This window comes from Lepisosteus oculatus, chromosome 1, assembly GCF_040954835.1.
Source record: "Lepisosteus oculatus isolate fLepOcu1 chromosome 1, fLepOcu1.hap2, whole genome shotgun sequence".
NCBI lineage: Eukaryota > Metazoa > Chordata > Actinopteri > Semionotiformes > Lepisosteidae > Lepisosteus > Lepisosteus oculatus.
Genome location: NC_090696.1, coordinates 69249633 through 69269821, shown reverse-complemented (window position 1 = coordinate 69269821; position 20189 = coordinate 69249633). Strand labels below are relative to the sequence as shown.

Below are 20189 nucleotides of genomic sequence, written 5' to 3'. Positions count from 1 at the left end.
CTCAGGCAAATAATGAGATCAGCTGACCACATACCTTCTCTAAGGGGACAATTTAGTACTACAGCCAATCAAACCTCACTTGCATGTCTTTGGGAGGTCAGAGGAAACACAGCACACAGCACACAGTGAACATACAAACACAGAATCAGGTTCTGAACTTTGGAGGTTTGTGTCAGCAGCCCAGCCTGCCATCATGCCTCACTCCTTTTCAGCGCTTGCTCTCCAAACAGACCTGGAGTACTCGGCTTCTGATTTCCAATCACGGCCACATTTCACTTTCTACACAGCAGCATTATGAAAGACCCCCGACAATCTTCCTGAAACGCCGGTGACATTTCAAATAAGTGCCAAGTGTTGAGGATGCCTGGTACTTCAAGGGCACAGTCACCACTGAATTGTAATAAATGCTTTCTTCTTCTCAAGTTTTATTTTATTCCCAGTAGTCCTAAATAACTTTCTATCAAAATACACCTACTGATAACTATATCACGCAACAAAAAACAAGTATTATAAACAGTTGAAAGTCTGTAAGGCATTAATGTTAGTTTTTTTTCAAAGAAGTCTAATACATAACCCCCTAAAAACGTCCGGTCATATAATTGATATTTAATATAGAATTAAATATCTGCTTTTCATGCTGCTTATCATTGCTTCTTGTGAACTGAGTATTATTTAAGACCTGTTGCTATATTGATTCTAGTTACCACAGGGAAAAAAACTATTTTAGAAAGATTAATCACTAATGCAAAGAAATTAAAATACGATACTGCATATCTGACAGTATTACATAGGCCACATTACACAGTTGCACATCAGTTGACTTCAAAGCATTGTTTTAATGACTGTTATCTTCTTATAATTTTTCAGCTTTTTTTTTTCTACAGAGCTCCCATCTTTGAAAATATGATCAAGAAATATAATACGATACACAAGAAACAGAGTAACTGAAATGTGACTGGACATTATGAGACTGCAGTGTACTCATGTGCAGCCTAAGACATGGTTTCCCGTCAGTAATGACTGTGTGTAGAATATGGTTGTTTTGGTAAATACCTGTCATAAGCACTGTTTTTTGGACAGAGAGAAACCAGGAGTACAGGTTCCGCCCCTGATGTTGTTATACTTTGAAAGCTAAATATTTCTTGGCAACATTTATATTTATATTTTCTTTTCTCAAAATAAATGGTGAAAAATGTCTCATTTTCATAATTCCCCAAGTCCACTTCACACATTTAGCTCTGCGTGGGTCCTTGTCAGCTGCCTCCTAGCAACCACACACAGGGGAATTTCACCAGTTCCTAAAAAGACCAGAGTTCAAACCACAAGACTGGAAGTAATCAGATGTCACTACCATATTTTTTCTCTTTGTCATCTGAGTCTTTCAGACCTTCTATATCAGCAGGTATCAAGAGCACTCCACCAGACCTCTGGTCCACTGTGACCAGCAACCATCTGCCTGCACTTATCTGGAGTGACAGAAGCAGGCCGCTCTTTCAGGAGTGTACACTCAGTCACTGTGGGCGGTGGTGCTGCATGCCACCCACACCCCCTACTAAGCTACACTTCTGAAAAGCCTGGAAATGTGTATGAATTATACATAAGTCATGAATACATTAAGGCATGGTCGTTTGCCTGTGCTCCAATAAGCTACATGGGTTTTTTGTCTACCTGTGCAAAATGGAAAAAGTGGCAAGTTTTCAGGGTGTTTTCTTGCAATTCTAAAGCATTTTTTAAAAATAAATGCACGCTTTCAAACAGAATTGGTCTAGAACTAACCGTACATTTATCTGAATAAACAAGACTCTGAGTCTTGAACTTCCACAAAAAGCTATGGGAAAAAAGATTAGTTTCCAGATTATCAATGTCACATAAAATCCACTGATTTAAAATCCACTCCGTCTAAGAAAAAAGAAGGAATGCAAAGTAATTTATTAAAAAATAGGTTTCATTTTTTTTATTACGTTTTATCTTTTATAACAAACATTCTTCAAAGAAGTTCAGGTAAAATGTACAATGTGCTCGAAAAAACAGGAGAAGAGGCTGCCATTCAGCTATCAATTTTCCTTAGCAATACACCATCCTTGCAAATCATATTAGGTTTAATGTCTTACTGTGTGCTGGCATTAAAGAAAAAAATACATATTTACCTGGACTGACATTTGTGTGTTTCTAAACAAAGCTATACAATTTAATAAATGCCAATCCCCCTTTCCTTTTGGCTAAGATGTAATTCCAGGCAGATGCCAAAACAAAAATCATTCAGAAGCACCACTACTCTCCCCCACTGGATTGAGCTGCCTTTGCCCCGGCTCCCTGGCAATGAAAGGGAGCCCTTCCTCACTTCTTGGCGGGGACCCCCTCGGAATAGTCCTCCAAAACCCCAGCAAGATGGTCGTTGTGAGTCTTGAAACGCCTCTTCTTCTGAGAAACAGGCTTCTTTCTCTTCTGGATTGGTGCCTGTGGGGACACAAACATACATACTGTATGGGGCACTTGAAACCAGCAATATTTGTGTGGAACACCACTATTACGCCCCGGGCTGGGAGGAACACCATTCCCCACGTTGCCCCTGGACCACCAGCACATTCACACGGGTCGTCAGCTTCCTTCCGAACCCACGTGAATGCAGTCAGGGCTCATTTTTTCCAAAAACCGCCTCTCTTTCGATCAGCCAGACAATCTCTAAATCAATCAGGTAATGAAGCAAGCTGTTTAAGGCCTTGTCCCTGCTTATTCGGTGCTCTGACTTGGAGCTAGAGCTCACAGTGTAAGCTCTGCTGTCAATCAAAGACTCGTCCTACAGATGCCTTTTTTTCCCCCCCAACTCTTCGAGCACTGAATCGGCGGGTACTCGCTGTCCTTGCTGCATTCTGTCCTGGCTCATGTTTTTCCTTCCTTTTTTCAATTCGCGGTCAGCTGCACGGCTCCTGCTCCCCAGCCTTCTCCACTGCCTCATTCTCACAGCTCCCTTTTCAGCCAGCCTCTCCGCTGCAAGGAAGGCAGCCTTATTGATGCTCATCATTCACTCATCTCCTTTCACTCTTCCAATCGTCCCGCATCAGCTTCTCCTTCATCCCGCATTCTAGCCTTTACGTTTCGGTAATTACTGGTTTCTTCTACAGGCACGTTTTGTTGCTTCTGTAATGCAGGACTGTCTGGTCAAGCATTTGTTTGCATTTTTCAATATACAGCCGTGTATATTTAGTGCACAGTAGGTGCGTTGAGTGTACAGCCGTGTTTCATTAAGGGGTGCACCTGGAGTGCCTGTGTGTTTCAGTGTTCTGGTACGTACAAGTTTCTTTGGTCCAGTCTCCTGCATGGAGGAGATACCCTGTCTCTTCAGGTACTCTTCTATCTTCTCCTCATCCATGGAATCCACTGGAATGCTCCGCCAAAGCTTCTGAAACTCTGAAGCAGGAAATATTCTTCAGATGGCTCACAATGTTTCTAGCCGTGTTGTTTGATAGTTATAACTAGTTAAATATTTAAGTCTACATAATAGACCTGACACCAACAGGTGTACAATTACAGTCACATATGTTACTGAGGTTCATAAGGTTCATATACACGCATAAGAAAAGAAAAAGTATCATAAGTATTATATTTTAACAGTGTGAGTTAACTGAGAATATCTGAAAATGTTCACTACACTGGTAAAAAAAAAACCTTCATTAAGTCTTTTAGAATTGTCCTGCACCTTAAAATGCTTAGTTCTTTTTGGTCCATTAAAATATCTGAATTCAACCACAACTGAGAAAGCTGTAATGATTTTTTTAGGCACAACATCTGCATACACTTTGTGACTGAAGTTCTGGAACCAACTTGAAGTTCCTTTCCGGTTCTTTCTGTATCTCACAGCTAAGAAAAAAGTTCTACAGAAGAGTCTTCGGCGGCATACGCTTAGGAAGTGTCTCATTTCAAAGCAGGTTGTCTTGGAGCAGATTAGGTGTTATATCACTGTTAATTCCTCTCTGACGAGGCTGCTGGCAAAGGGATTAGATGCTGAGTTCTTGGAGCCGAATCAATAGAGTTCTGCTACAGGCGGAGGGCACATGTCATTGACCTTGCCTTTGTACAGATGTGTCTAGGTGACGGTGGAAGAAGGAATAAGAGCATCCGATAATGCCAGTAGGCTCTCAGTGACCCCAGCAACAAGCCCTTTTATCCACACTTTCTCAAGGTGAGCATGCTCTTTAATGTTGTGGAGATGATGATGTGCAAGCGTGTGTAATGGCACTAACTCTACTTTTCTTTCTGGTCCATAAAGATTCCAAGGGCAGCACAGCACCTGTCCTACCACTTCATTACGACAGCGTGGAAATAATACAACAGGCACAAAAGAACATGGCTGTATAATTTTTAAACCCTAAAATAAATGAGATTTCATGACTGAGACGAACGTTCACAGGCTCAAAAACACATCTTAAGATGAGCAGACAAACTGCAAATCGGCTGCAAAATAAATTGAACCCTTTAACATGCTATTGTCTTCACAGAGATCTTGAAGGAATCTCAGTGTCTAATCTGCAGTTGGAATAAGCACAAAATATATTAATAAATTAAATGAAACATAAATTATATCTGCCACCGCCTAACGATGCTACACATACCAAACTCCGGTAAAGCAGTTGTTTTACCGCTTAATTTATGATTTATGAATTAATGTTTACAATATTCTCCTCTAAAGATCTTTAATTCTAGCTTCCAACAAAGTAAGACCACCTACCTTCATCCACCACAAACTGAAAGTTTTTGTCATTGTAGAAAAGTATCTTTTTCTTATCTGGTCTTGTCACAAAAACAACCTGGTCACCCAAAGCCTGTCAATGACAATGCAGACGAAATGTCAAAATGATGGTATTTGAATTATTTCTTCATAAGGAATATTTTTTTATGTATACTTGCAGTGAGATAAGCAAGAGTTTAGCAGGATGGCATTCTCTTTTTTATTTTTTGGAAAATATTTGGAAAGATGGTAGAACACTCTTGGTTTTCTAAACTTTTCCTTACTGATATCAAAATGAAGAAGCCAGTTGTTGTTGTGAGGGAAAACCGGCATACCGCTAAACCGTCGGTTCTTTAGTCACACGGTACATACCGTGGTAAGTTTTAGACTGTACCGGTACGCTCGGTAATTTCCGGCAATTACCATCGGCGGTTTTATTTTTTCGATTTGAACAAAGATTTTCTACTGTTTAAATTTGTTTACATAAAATAAAATTTGATTCAAATAACAAAATGACTGCGATAAAAATGTCAATAACCCGTTAAAGGGTGCGTAAAAAAAGTCATACTAAAAGTATTTCCCGTATATCATTGGCTAGTAAATTTAGAAATATGACATGATTTTGGAAATCACATGGAAATTATCTGAATTGGGGAGTATTTGATGATTATTTTTCTTACTTCTCCTGAAAAGCATATGGTTTATTCCTTAGAGTTGTCTTGTTGAGGCAATTCTAATTTCTAAGAGTATCCATATATTTTTACAGAGAATCAGAGAAAATCATCATCAAATACTCCTTTACATATCCATGGGGTACAGCTGTTGTTGTAATATTAAGGGTTGTTTACCATTGACGCTGTTAATGGTACGTAACGTACTTATTTTCAATGACCCATTGAGCGTGTGATGTTTTTTCTAGTTTTCCTGATTCTACTGTACCTCTAGTCGGGAAGGAAGTCTTGTCTTGATCATGTCTTTAATTCCATTACTACTATTAGAAATGATTAGATTTTTTTTTTCTTTTTTGCAAGTAAGATTGTCTTAAGATATTTAAGTCAATACAGAAAGTCTTGACTCAGCAATGTTTTAAGCAAGTATTGAGGATTCTCTGAAGTTTTAGATTAAATAGCCAAGCGCAATCGAACATGCTAAATGTTTCAAAAGGTTGTGCATGTCAACTTTACTTATAGTAAAGAAAGTAAACTTTACGTATTGTAAAGAAAAAATGTTACACCTTACAAGCGCCTTTCATATTTTGAATTTAACATTATCTTGCTAAGCAAAATTAACCTCCAATACATTGTAAAAAAGATTTAATCATTTAATGATTGACAAAAAACTGCATGTTGTTAAATTGTTCTAGTTCTTTGGTTCCAATAAAACAACCATTTTCATTACTTTATTTTGTATACAACTCAATATGCTTCGCTAATCATGAAATCAAACTATGAGAGAGTCTCCATATTAATATAAACATGCATAAGTTCACAGTATACCATGGGACGTACATTTTCCAGAGGAAGTACCCAACCCTAACATATATATATATAAAAAGGCAAATTATTATTGATGCTAGGCCACATAGTTTGATGGCAGTCAGCACTACCGCCTCAAAGACCTTTGGTCCTGGGTTTGCTTCTGGGGTGACATGCAAGTTCATGTTCCTGTTCTTCTCCTTGTTCCTGCCTGTCTTTAACTTATGCACTGAGACAGTTACAGAAGTGACATCACCCCCTTCTGAAATCTTCCGAAACCGTACAGAACTCTGCTGTGGCACTGGACTGGTCTTTTGATATGGTGGAATTATGCGTTGTTCGCAAAAGTGCAATGGTTCTTATGCTAGGAACGCAGCCCACAGCATCGACTCAAAAATACCCAGCAACACATCATCACAAGAACAGAAAATCAGGTCAGCACAAAAGCTTCTTCTCACATTAACAGAAGTGTCATGGCTGCTGTGATGCAAATACCCTGCAGGTTTGTTTCTTTACTAGCGTAAGATTTGCAATGACACCATTTCAATTACACTCATACCACAGTAAAAGAACATTCAGTATATGAATTTTCGCTAATCCGAACATGAAGAATTTGTACCTTGTGATTTGTTATAAGAACGACATTTCGCTAATCCAAACTTTGAAGTTCGGAAGTGAACCTTCAGCGAACTGTTGAATTCGACACATCGGAACAGCTATGTGTTTCTGCACGGGCGACAGGCATTGTGAGGCAGCAGTCCTTTGTTTATAATCACAGCGAAAGCTTGTGCTCTCATTTTCAAAGTGTTTGTCTGCTAGTTGCTGTTCATTATGGGGTCTTAAGGAAGAGAAAAAGATTCTTCAGCCATAATAGTCGAGTATACAGTATGCACATCGTTCTAGTCAATCGCTTGGATAGCGATCTTTTTTGCAAGAATGAAAAATGTTAATATGATATCATTATTTTACAGCTACAGCTGGCTTATTTGATTAGAACTGCGCTGTTCACTAAGCTTGCTATAATGGTCTGTATGGCATTATATGTTTAGGGTGGTTTTTGAGTGAACTTGTCTTCGGTTCGGCACGGGGGAAGAATTTTCCCCATAAGAAATAATGGAAATATTCGTTTTCGATTTACGATCTCCCGTCTTCCGAACAGATTTTGGAGAACAAATTAAGTTAGGATTCGGAGGTATGAGCGTAGTTCACTGAACCTTGACCCCCCCCCAGGCCCAGGTCACCTTGATGGCTTTCTGCGCATTGGGCAGCCCCTCCTCCACATCATCGAGCAGCACTCCGCCCAGCCCCAGCTGGTCGTGCTTGTCCAGCAGCCGGAGCAGGGCCTTCTTGTCCTTGAGGTTGTACTTGGGTTTGAAGCCGTACTTCCCATCCCGGACCTCAATCTTGGGATTGCTGGCCAGAGCCTGCAGGACCGCGGATCCCCAGAAAAACCGTTAGTTTGATGAAACTACTAGACAACAAAAGCAACTCGGCGTCTTCTTAACCTGCAGCTGAAGTAGGATTTTCAATCACAGAGAGGAAAATGTTTATTTCTTTCTTGGCCCGAACTGAAAAAATAAGTTGTACAGCAAGCAATATTTATATTTATTAGGCTTGATATTGGCTCCCTCTTGTGGAAGCTAATTACAAAATTCTTCTCCCCATTAAACTGAAAGAAACGCATCACTGCACAGTACAATGTCAATATAAAACAAACCTTGAAAAACCAAGTTTTATAGAATTAAACCGAACTACCAAATTGTCACCTAAATCTGCAAAGTGAATTAAGAAAATTCAATTTATTAGGTGTACTGATAAACTATTTCAATAATTCAACATTAACACAAAAAGAGAATTCAAGCGTTCAAGCACTGTTAATTTACATTTCATTTACATTTAATAAATGCAAAAAATAAAATAACTGGAACCCTCCGAAATAAACAGACAATAATCTGCAAATTTTATTCTCACGCACTGATTTGATTGTCTTATCTGTTGATAGTTGTTATGTAAAATGCTAGAGATTTTCCATCAGTGCATAACCATACAAGCAGAAAAGTTATTAAATATTTCTAACAGATTATAAAAAAATGGAGTGTGACGAAAGCAGAATTTATCCTTTCAAATCATTCCACCTAAACGTTTTCCTATGTCCCCTCTGTTGGGCATCAAGATTTTCATTGATACAATGCTTTCAGATTAAGTGTTCAAATAATGTAAAGATTAATCAGTAATTTAATACTGTACCTCAGTCATTAACCATTGTTTCTGTTTCAAACCAATATCCAGCAATTTAGTTTCATCCAAAATTTCGTCCAAAGTCAAGTGATAGGTGTCTCCTCGCTGGTGTCTTGTCTAGGGAAAAAAAGCATGAAATAATTATTCTACAATAAAGACCAGATGCTCACTTTGACTTGGCCTTGCTTTTCTCACGGACAAGACAACCTATTTGCCTCACATACGAAATTAGCCATACAACTTCTTAGTTTAGATGGCACAGATCTAAAAGTGCTGGGATGCAATAAAATGCATCTGAATTGAATCACCTGGGCAAGACTAGCTGTATCACACAGGTCAGCAGGACAAGAGATACTTACAACTGACAGTTCACCTTGAAACAGCAATGCTTCTCTTAGATTGGAAATCCAAACTGGGAGTGCAAATTAAAACTCAAAATTGTTGCTCATTGTGCTGTGGAATTGGGGAAATGAAGGACTCTGCTCTAGGGCTTATTTATAAAACCTTGCCACTATGTTAATTATACTCCCTGTTAATTGATTTTAAAAAACAAAAGAAAAAATATTGTAATCTTTTACCACATGCTGCATGTGCCAAGGCCAGCTCTATCCCAGACACACTGGGACAAGTTCAGTTCACAGCTGCTGGGATGTCCTGCACCAGTCACCCACAAGAAAAGTTTTTGGATTCAAGCTCACCAGGCTACCACTGGAATGTGTCGGCGAGCAATACTTTGTCATCAATAACGATAATGTAACATTTGTGTGTGTTGTCTGTCACATGAGGTTAGATTTATCCACTGTTTGCAATTGATAAGGACTAGATGAAAGTTAGATATGTCTTAAAATATAAAACTATAGAATCATAAGGGGATGTACTTCTTTTTGACATCAATGTATGTTCTTAAGGAAGAACTATCGCTTGTGTCCTCCTCTTGAATAATAATTCACTTGTACCATGTTTCTTTATTTAGACATTGAGTTAAATCTGAAAAACATTGTAGAAGCAACGCTCAAAAAGCAAGAATTGGGAAATGACTTAATCAGAAACACAAGGCAGAGGTAAAAGCATCATACATACAAAATAAAAAATATACATTTTCCTTACCTTCATATAGTTCACTATCTTTGCAAGTACACCAAACTTATAGCCTGAACTTCCAGACAGTGCTTTTAGGTTAAATGATCCATTGCTGGAATCTGAAAATAAAAAAGGAAAATGCAACAATGCAGTTGTATCTCTATGGAGCTGTAAATGTATATTTAAACACCTTAGTTGATTCACCTGTAATCTTTACTTAGACCTGCTAGAATGGGGTCAGTGTTCAATAAGCTTTGAAAACATCAATGATTTGCCAGACTTCATTTAATCTAGTTTTAATAGATATTGAAATGAACTTTTTTTTGTCAAAGACAGCTTCGAAGATGTAAACATATCACACAAGACAACCGGTATAGATGTAAGTATAGTAATAAGTCAATTTCATGAAAAAAATCGGGAAGTCATAAAGTAAAGTTCTGACGAGGCACCGTGTAATTAAAATGTTGAAATCTGGAAAATGAACATACTGGTATAAAATGTGAAGAAAAAGGCTTCCACAAAATCCTGTTAAAGGAGAAAGCTCAAGGTTCTCTATTGGCATTAATAAATGGTTTGAATTCTATGCTTCAACCACACTGACCATGAGGGGAACTATGAGGACACACGCTAAAGGTGACAGTCATTTTCAATACCTTGTTCTGCGAACGTACTGACCTATTCATGTAAGAAAACAGTACAACCTGTGCAAGGCTTTCAAATAATAACATTTAGCTGAGATTCCACATCTCTCCAAGAAGGTGACATGTATGATCATATTTGACCAGTGTGTGAATGTAATATAGCTGATCAGAGGAGAACAACATAACACTAAAGTTTGGTTTTAACTATGTATTGATAAATGCCTAATCAACTGCTGACATGTTTATAACTAACCGTAATAAGAATACAAAATCCTTTCATTATAATATGAAATAAAAAGAATGATATAAAAAGCTTGTCCAAAACAAATAAAAATAAGTGATATTCTCAAAGAATAACAAACTCAAATATCTTATTGGCAACTACAGTTTTATACCTTGCTTCTTTGTCTTTTACTAAAATATCAAGATCACACCGACCACCCTTAAACACTGGTTTGAGCATGACAAACTGCATACAAAAGGAGAATCCCTACCATACTAGTGTAGTTTTGATATGTGTTATTGCAGGAACCGTAACAGTTGCATTCAGCATGCCCCTTTAAAATGTTCAAGAGGCAAACCCTTGGGAATAGGAGCCTGAAGAAAGCCATCACCGACAGACACTCCGCAGTCTCACTGCTTCTGCACTGAATATTGTAATGCAGCCAGTAGGCGCCCCCATGGCAGACAGCCCTAAGATCACAATGTCTGCCTAACCAGACAGGAAAGCCCTGCCCATCCAGACAGGACAGGAGACTGGTAAGTATTTTTCTGTCCTTCTTCACGTTTAAGGGCTGACAGGTTGAGCTGGTGAAAATATGCAAAACCCATTTCATCTCCTTCTTGCCACTGAGCTAATAACAAAATAAAAAAAACTGAATAATGACTGACCAAGAGTGTTTCTAAGTCAGGTGTAATAAAAATATTAAAATAAAATAAAATAATCTTTCTTAGTCCTCCAACATCATCCCTGCAGAAACTACAGAATCCTTTGTGAATGATGCAACAAAATCTGAACTGTCACTAAAGATAATAAACCGAGGTATCTCTCCCCTGGCTCAGAATGTTATTTGTTTATGTAAAATCAACCCATTTTTCAGCCTCATGAATGATGCAGTCCTAGGGTGGGAGCTGTATGCTAATGCAGGGAACGGGCTCCTCTCTTTGTGCTCTAACTCAACCAATCAGCGTCTTGCTCCATTTTCCAGTTGCTACTGCCTGTGTCATCCAGGCCACAAGCAGCAGGAAGGAGACGCCTGCCTTTTCCAGCATCCCCTCCAAAAGACACACAGGTATGTCTGCAAGCTTCTTCCAAATCTGGGTGAATTTTATTGCTGGGGTTTCAACCAGTGCACCAATCTATAAATACAGCTACCCAATAACTGCAACCTTATTATATATTGTTTTGGTGGGCAATAAAACTTCTAGTCATGGAATCATATGCTTTAGCCGACAAAAGGCTGAACTGTGCTTTTTATGTGAAGATCCAGTACTGAAACAGCATTAATGTACTTAAAAGAAACTGCCTGAAATGAGAAGTGAGGCATGATGAAAAGGACAAACAATTTCTTTCAAAGAAAATAGTTCCATGAAAAATGAGGGAGGGAAATACAAAAAGCACTTTTAACTGATACTGGGGAATGCATAAGGTAAACCTCACCCCCTTGAAGCAAGAAATGATGTTTGGTGTGAAGTGTGTGGTTCAGTGTAAGCGTAATGCAAAGTATAAGAAAAGAGAGTGATTATGGGGAATCACAGGCCGGTAGCAGTCAACAGCACTGCTGGGGCGGAGGATGGGAGGTATTTATAGAATGGTGGTTTGTCATTTTCTAAGATTAAATTAAGTGAAGGTTGAAAGCAATGACCACTCAACATGCAGGATTGTTGATTATTTTTGTCTGCGATGCAGGCTAGGCACAGGGCCTAGTCTCTTTCCCACCTAGAGCTGACACTGAGCTGATGAAACTGCATCCTTTCAGTTAACCCATTGCACGGTATTGATCTCAGTCTCTACTTCATTACTTGGTAATGAAGGCTACCAAATGAACTAAATTTCATTATAGTGTGGACATTATAGGAGTTCAAACAGTATCTGAAAGTCAAGAGGCCTTAACTGCTCACTTTAACTGAATATGTTAACATTATTTGTAATGGTACAAGCTCAATTTACTTCTGTAATTAATTATAATTCACTACACTTTTCAATGTCTTCCAGAGCCCAATTTGTGATTATAGTTATGTTGGGTTTATTAGTTTTACAAGTAACTTTAATTGGCATCAGTTCTTTCTTAAATTAAAAAAATAAAACTACATAATATTAAGTGTGAAGACTGAGCTGATACATTATAAGGCACTTTTGTAACTCTTATTCCTGCAATACACTGAAATGCCAAGGCTTAATGTCTAGGAGAAGGAAAAATAACTATGAGTTTCATGAATTATTGTAATTATACTTCTTTTTCTAAAACACAGTAAGACAAACAAATGTAAACAGAGAATCCACGATTCCATTTCACTGGATAACTGGGAAATTCAACACTCCACAGGTGTCTAACACTCACACAACAACCATAAATAAAACATTACTTTAGTATAGTACTATTGTCTGAATACTCAAGAGTGCACAAACATTCACATAACAAAACTTCATACACGTTTTTGCAAAAAAACATAAAGCAATGTCACATTCAAACAGTCAGGTACCAATGAGCAGGGTATGAAAAAAAAGAGCAGCTCTGAAATTTTAAATATATCCCATATTGTACATTTAACTGCCTCCAAAGACAATGACATATTAATCTAAGATTAACAACTGCCAGAATGAGAAATATGCCACTCCGTCAGCCACCTACCTTCTACTAATTTCTCTGTGTTAAGTGCCGATATCTGGTTTTCAAATATATTTTTCATTTGAAATACATACTTTCATATTCATAGCAACTGCCATGTCAGGGGAAAATATCAGTATTTATCATAAATGTTAGTAGGCAGCCTTTCTGTTATTATTGTTGCGTATGTGATTTTTTGCAATGCTTTTATTACATTCACGTCTGTACATATAATTCTACTCTAGATAATTTTACTTAGACGTCAAAAATTATGTTGACTTGTTTTTTTAACTTTTCTGCCAATACTGCATTTTTAAAATGTGAAATCATGAAAGACACATCCAATGCAAAACGATATATATATATATTAGATAATAATTCCAGAGCACTAACCCAACTCCACAATGTTGCTTCATTGCATACAGTAAAAAATACAATGAAAAGTGGCTTTTTTATATTTATCTATAATAAATCCACTATTAGATTCACAAATCTTGTTGTTCGAAAAAGTTGAGTTTGCATATCTTTAAAAATGACAGTAAAGGGTGCCATGCTCATCTGAAAATACTTTCATAGCCTCTTTCCAAAATCAAAATCTCTTTCAAGGGTTTTCAAATAAAACAAGAGCAAAAAGGAAAGGAAGCACATCCTTTTAGATATTCCAGGCAAAACTACAAGCTTCACACTGCAGCACTGACCCATTAAACAGAGTTTATGTTACACATAACTATCTTATCAGTGCCTCTGTTTCCCTGTACTTAAACAGTGTTATCTCAAACACCCATTTGAGTTGGATGGCACCAGACAAAGACATACAAACATCCATGAGACTGCTGCTTACTCCTGGTCACAACAATCCAGAGCATATCTCAGAATTAAAGGACACCAAGTGGGACTAAAGTCTGGACGCGAAGCTAGTCTATCACAAGGCATGCTTGCACACAATCTAAATACGTCATCTAAACCGAAACATTTCAAGGTGGGAAGAAACTACAGCACCCCAAAAACCCCACACCCCGCAAAGCAGGAACCCCAATCAGGACTCCAACCCTGAACCCAAGAGCTGTGAAGCCGCAGTACTAACCACTCCACCACTGTGCCATCCACAAACAAAAAACGGTTCAGCTGAGATTCGAAGTATTATCAGCAGCCATATCACCCTGCAACTCACAACTGGCAACCCACTGAAGCTAAGCAGGTGTGAGCCTGGTCAGTACCTGGAATGGAGACCTCCTGGGAAAAACTAAGGTTGCTGCTGGAAGAGGTGTTAGTGGGGCCAGCAGGGGGCGCTCACCCTGCGGTCCACGTGGGTCCTAATGCCCCAGTATAGTGATGGGGACACTATACTGTAAACAGCCGCCGTCCTTCGGATGAGACGTAAAACCGAGGTCCTGACTCTCTGTGGTCATTAAAAATCCCAGGGCGCTTCTCGAAAAGAGTAGAGGTGTAACCCCGGTGTCCTGGCCAAATTTCCAATTGGCCCTTACCAATCATGGCCTCCTAATAATCCCCATCTATGAATTGGCTACATTACTCTGCTCTCCTCCCCACTGAGAGCTGATGTGTGGTGAGCGTTCTGGCGCACTATGGCTGCCGTCGCATCATCCAGGTGGGGCTGCACATTGGTGGTGTTGGAGGGGATCCCCATTACCTGTAAAGAACTTTGAGTGGAGTGTCCAGAAAAGCGCTATATAAGCGTAAGCAATTATTAATTATTATTATTATTATCATGGTGCTTTATAATAAAAAGTGCTGCATGATTTCTAGAGTTCTATTTGACTATTTATCTCACTGTTTGAATGCAGACTTCTGACAGTCACTGCTTTGCTCCAGTCAACCAAAAAAAAAACGTCTTGCTTTTTCAGCCGGTGGAGCCCGGTGCCCCACTGTCCTTCTCCCAGTGGCGATGAGCAGCCTGAACAGCAGCCAGCCCTGGCACCCGCCCGGCCGCTCGGGAGACCTGTCCCTGCAGGTGCAGGAGATATACCCCTTCCACGACGGCTGGAACACCGCTTGCTTCGTCATCCTGCTGCTCTTCATCCTCACCGTGGTCTCCCTGGCCGCGCTGGCCTTCCTGTACGAGCTGCTGGACTGCGGCTGCTGCGCCAAGGGCAAGACGGAGAGGGAGCTGAGGGAGCAGCCGGGGCCCCTGAGCGCCATGATGCGCAGCGTGCGCCAGCGGCGGGTGGAAGTGGTGTAGGACGGAACGCCAACCCACCCGGACTCTTCGCCACACGGCTGGGGGGGGCTGGAGCCGCCTGGGCTACCCACACACAAGCGGACAGCAGCTCCGTCCTTACTGTTCAGAGCACGCGTCGCAATGCAAGCAAGAGCAATGCAGGGAAATGCCTTAAGGAGGGTCCAGACTTTTTTTTTCCCCCTCTTCTGAGGCTATAGATCAATGGCAGTGAAAATTCTGAGCTCATTGGCTACAAACCTATCTGAAATAACCTAGAAGCAAAACATCACAACACCGTCTGATAGTTGCGGACAAATAATCGTAACATGTCTACACGATATAACGATAGGAATTGCTGTGCATTACAGACTACTTTCCTGCTCAGCCCCTGCAAACTATATTGTTTTTTTTTTTATATCCATATAAAATAATTGAAAATGCTAAAAATGCTCCAAACAGATGTGGACTGTCTCTCACTGAAACACATTTTCACTGAAATGTCGTGATCAGGTCTGGGAGGATATGAACTTGAATCCCCTCATCACTGTTTTGTAATTCATCACTGATATCTCACCTTCACAGAATGTTTACAGTATGCTGTTTATCCTAGATTTATAGGTATATGGAGACCATCTGGCACCACCTCATTCATTAACATCTGCGCCATGCACTTTCACCGTTCTTGCTCTGCTTTGCCTGAGAGGTCATTATTCCCTTGAAGAGTCTTAAAAAACTACCTTAACTCTGCTTTTAATGTACATCAGCCTGGATATAATATGCTATGCATTTACAGTATCATACACATGCCTTAAGACAGTGTGCATTTAAATTAAAACTATTACAATCTCTAGACGTGTCCTTAATGTCTTAACAAGCAAGCATCCCACAGCTGGCAGAGGAATCCTACTCCGTTGGGCTCCTGAGCAAGGCCCTTAACCCCAGCTGCTCCAGGGGCGCTGTACAATGGCTGACCCTGCGCTCTGACCCCCAGCTTCTCTCCCTGTCTGTGTGTCTGTGTCTCATGGAGAACAAGCTGGAGTATGTGAAAAGTTGAATTCCTAATGCAAGAAATTGTATATGGCTAAGAAAGTGATCTTATCTTATACCTGATCGATTCCATCAGGCACCCCTTTGAGTCAACTAGGCATGCATTAAGATGCAAATATTTGTTTTCATATAACATATTATGCCACAGTAAAAAAATGCATACAATGAATGTGTTCTGCTAGATTGTCACCAAATGCAAAAACAAAGTTAAAAGCAACCATTTCAAGCCATTTCACTCTTTAAAGGCAGTATTTTAAAACAATACTCACATTTAACATCCATACAAACTGTCATATAACGGCATGTTGATAATATGTTCGTGTAGATGATGGGCACAGAAATACATAAAGAAACTAGACCCCCTAAAGTGTGTGAATGAAGGTCTCCTGAATGGCTTATCTACTGTTACAAGGAGTATTTTAAAAGAGATGAAGACGCATCCCAGGACTTCCAGAACAAGACTGATCTAACCTAAGAAGTGGTAAGACTTCCCCAGTACACTGCCAGACTGCTAGTGTAGACTCTACCAGCTGAGAAGGCTGGAGTAACATGGGGAAGGAAACAAGACTACCAGACAACTGTGACACCTAGTGGCATGTTCATTTCAGAAGTGAGGAAGCCATAAGGCTTCCATAGTGAATGTCTTACAGCATGTCTCAGAGAAGGTGCCATTGCACCTTTCAGTCCAGCATAGGGCTTAAGTGATTTACAGAATAAAATAAAAACTAAGGTTATAAAAGTTAAAATAGAGGTCAAAAGGTAGAAAGATTTAAAAGCTTTTTCCAAGTACCCTGGAAAAGGAAACACAAACTGCTGGATCAATCCTGAGGACCCTCTTAACAAAGAAGAAAAACCTCTGCAAAGAAATATTAACATTTTTCCAAATTAAGATTTCAAATGTTCATTTTAACTATGAAGCTGAAATGTCAATTTAATCACTGTTAATGATTCTGTAGAACAAATGTTAATCCCACAGTATAATTACTGCAATTCTCTAATGATTCTTTGAATGACATAACACTACACGTAAGAAAGTTTACAAACGAGAAAACAAATTGCAGGTTTTGAGCCAAGCACACTACTGATTCAAAAATGAACAGTGGTGTTAAAGCAAGCAACAGCAGGCCACTCCTTCTCTGCAGCAAGCAAACTTATCACTGATTATCTCACAGCCCCAAATTACAAAGCTCTGCAACTGCCCTCATCCTAACTAATAATACCATCAGCACTAAATGTATATTTAATTTGTGAGATCTGACATTCAGAACCATTGAACTCACACCTTTAAGATTACGGGGCAGTACGTGTGATTGTACTTTCAACTGAACGGACTGAAAAAAATTATTTAACACCATGCATGATCTCATAAGCTGTGGTTATTGTTTTTTGGAAAGAAATATGATATTGTTGGTACATTAAGACTGTAGCAAGCTCATTATATTAAATACGTGCCCTACTGCACTAGTTGTGTCAAAAGCAGGAGACCCCTTGAGCAATATCCATAACATTTTTTTTTCTGCAAACAGCAGATCTCTGTAAAATGGGGCTCAACTCATGTTTTCCCAAAAAGGGTGACAGTGGCAGAACTGCAGCTCTGTTGGTGACATACTCCCACTGCGGCTGCCTGCCACCATGTCCACCATCCCTCGCCGAAAACAGCTACTGATAGTGAGAATCACAGCAACCGCTGTGATCATTAATGCGTACTGACCTGTCCCATGTTTGGATCCAGAGGAGCCCGCCTGGTCGTATTTGGCCTTCTTTTTCTTGGAGGATGAGGAGTCTGAAAAGGCTGGCCGCTTCTCCACTGCCGGCGTGGAAAGAGCTCGCTTTTTAAAGAGCTCCGTCTCGCGGAGCAGAGCCGGATCCATCCTGCCAGCACACAGAGTGAAGAAGAAAATACAGCCAGGTTCACCTCGGCCACACATAGGCAACACACACCACAAGCTACAACACCCACACAACTGCAGCAAATTAGTCTAGGCTATTATTCGAATTTACCAGCTTTACAATAAATCCAGGCCTTGTCCTGTCCAAATTCCCCCCCCCGGCCTTTACCAATCATGCCCTCCTGCTAATCCTCATCTATGAACTGACTTCATCACTCATTTCTCCTCCCCACTGATAGCTGGTGTGTGTTGAGTGTACTGGTGCACTATGGCTGCTGTCGCATCATCCAGGTGGGGCTGCACACTGGTGGTGGTGGAGGGGATCCCCAATACCTGTGAAGCTCTTTGAGTGGAGTGTCCAGAAAAGCACTATATAAGTGTAAGGAATCATTATTATACCCATTTCAGAACTTGAATGTGCTGATGACATGATATACATCTCACTGTTGATTGCTTCAAGCTCTTTATAGTCCTATATAGCATTTTTTGTCAGTGTAGAAAAGTTAGCGATCCTTCCCTTAGCAATTGAACTTTTTGACAGTATGAAACAAGAGCTAGTTTAGCTCATCCTAAACAGGCTAAAAAGGGGACATGAAAATAAAACAATTTCCTGCTACACGTTCACATGCCAACAAGTCTTATGAAACATTATGAAGCAATCCAGGCCATACAGATTAACCACATGATTACAAGAAACTATAATCGTCCGTGTAAATGTTATTCTTTTAACAAGCTCTTGTTAGAGAGGTATTTATGAAGTATGTATTGATATTTTAATTCCTACAGTGTATTTCTACCAAATGTGCGAAAGGATTATGTTGTATATCTGAACTGTCGTGGAATCAATTTTATACGTTGTTCTTACTTCTCTTCTTTGTTAGATTCCAATGATTGCTTTATCCCTAACGATCAAAACATTTTATAACTAATAACCAAAACAGACAGGTTTTTTTAAAAATATATCAGTTTTGGTCACTGGGAAATACATTGGTCTCCAAAATTCAGTCAGTAGTAATTATTTTATTCTACGCTCCAGTAATGTAGTTTCTCGTCACATTCGGAACATGACATGTTACCACCTTTTGTTACCAAAGCATATCGCCAAATAAACACCGATAGCATAAACCTAAGTCAATCTAACATTTCCGAATTCTTCACAACAATGTATATAACACTACCACCGGATCTGTTATTGTCACACAACAAACCCAGCACACCAGCAACTATTATTTACACGCTCACATCTACCAAAGCGTTACATAATGTGTTGTCGACTATGATCACATACAAAATCAAAATAAGAATTTTCCAGTACCTTGTCTCCAGCTGCTTCTACAGGGAGGGAAAATATAGTTTTATAAATAGTTTAAATTTTCAGCAAACGATATTCAGAAAAATTTAGTTTGCTCCATTATACACTCGACAGACACTGGCTGCCTGGAGGCGAGAGTGCGCTGCTTCCGAGTATCACCGTTCACACTCGACTCTCGACTAGCAGCGTCTGTTACGCACACAGGACTCACTGGATGACGTAATGTTGATCTCCGAGTCCAAGGAGAGGAAATATGGCCGCCCGGGCTGGCTTTTGTTTATGTGTGTATACGCGGACAACAGGACACTTTTTTTTGCATGTATAAATACAAAGATACATTGGGCGTGATATGAAAAATAAAATTGACTGGTTATTGGTCAAGGTTATTGTATTCCCAAAGGTTTGGAAACAGATTAATCCCATAATAACACAAGTCAGCATACTGTATAAATCTCAGAGATCTGGAAGGTCTGCCTTGAGTTTTTAACCTTCTTGAATATGTCACTATTAAAAAATATTTTTTTCAAGATTGTTTTACAAGGGCGTTATATGTTGTTATTATTTTCGAAATAACTGAACAATGATAATATGCGGTTTGAGATTTTTAATAGACGAGCATATTCACTCATTAACTACTAAATATTCTCACAAGGTTTACAATGAATATCATTTCAAAATAACCCAGACGTTATAACAGTGTTATATATACTTGTATTACAAAACACAGTTGTAGACTTTATCCCGTTAAATCTAATCATGACAGACTGTTTGACC

At 39.4% G+C, this 20189-nt stretch overlaps 2 protein-coding genes across 3 annotated transcripts; one reads left to right on the top strand and one right to left on the bottom strand.

Annotated features, from left to right (window-relative positions):
* Nucleotides 1–1924: 1924 nt before the first annotated feature.
* On the bottom strand, nt 1925–19591 carry gtf2e2 (general transcription factor IIE, polypeptide 2, beta). Of its 2 annotated transcripts, XM_006629945.3 has the most exons (8): nt 19419–19590; nt 17926–18086; nt 9547–9638; nt 8449–8556; nt 7443–7625; nt 4727–4820; nt 3293–3408; nt 2249–2457 (listed from the first exon to the last, which is right to left on the bottom strand). In XM_006629945.3, the coding sequence occupies exons 2-8, from the start codon at nt 18083–18085 to the stop codon at nt 2338–2340; spliced, it is 873 nt and encodes a 290-aa protein (XP_006630008.1). In that variant the 5' UTR covers nt 18086; nt 19419–19590; the 3' UTR covers nt 2249–2337. The 2 variants fall into 2 exon arrangements, with proteins under 2 accessions (XP_015201430.2, XP_006630008.1); XM_015345944.2 differs by lacking the exon at nt 3293–3408 and having other exon boundaries at nt 1925–2457; nt 19419–19591.
* smim18 (small integral membrane protein 18) lies at nt 11340–16015 on the top strand. Its single transcript, XM_015345945.2, has 2 exons — nt 11340–11452; nt 14854–16015. Exon 2 carries the CDS (start codon nt 14895–14897, stop codon nt 15186–15188), a length of 294 nt encoding a protein of 97 aa, XP_015201431.2. The 5' UTR covers nt 11340–11452; nt 14854–14894; the 3' UTR covers nt 15189–16015.
* Nucleotides 19592–20189: the final 598 nt, after the last annotated feature.

What these genes read in the sequence shown, in the direction of transcription:
- smim18 (XM_015345945.2), top strand. Translation starts at nt 14,895, where the DNA reads ATGAGCAGCCTGAACAGCAGCCAGCCCTGGCACCCGCCCGGCCGCTCG.
- gtf2e2 (XM_015345944.2), bottom strand. Translation starts at nt 18,085, where the DNA reads ATGGATCCGGCTCTGCTCCGCGAGACGGAGCTCTTTAAAAAGCGAGCT. An exon ending in AGATAGTGAACTATATGAAG is followed by an intron (nt 8,557 to 9,546) that starts GTAAGGAAAATG and finishes TTTTTTCCCTAG; the next exon opens with ACAAGACACCAGCGAGGAGA. An exon ending in AACAATGGTTAATGACTGAG is followed by an intron (nt 7,626 to 8,448) that starts GTACAGTATTAA and finishes GCGGTCCTGCAG; the next exon opens with GCTCTGGCCAGCAATCCCAA.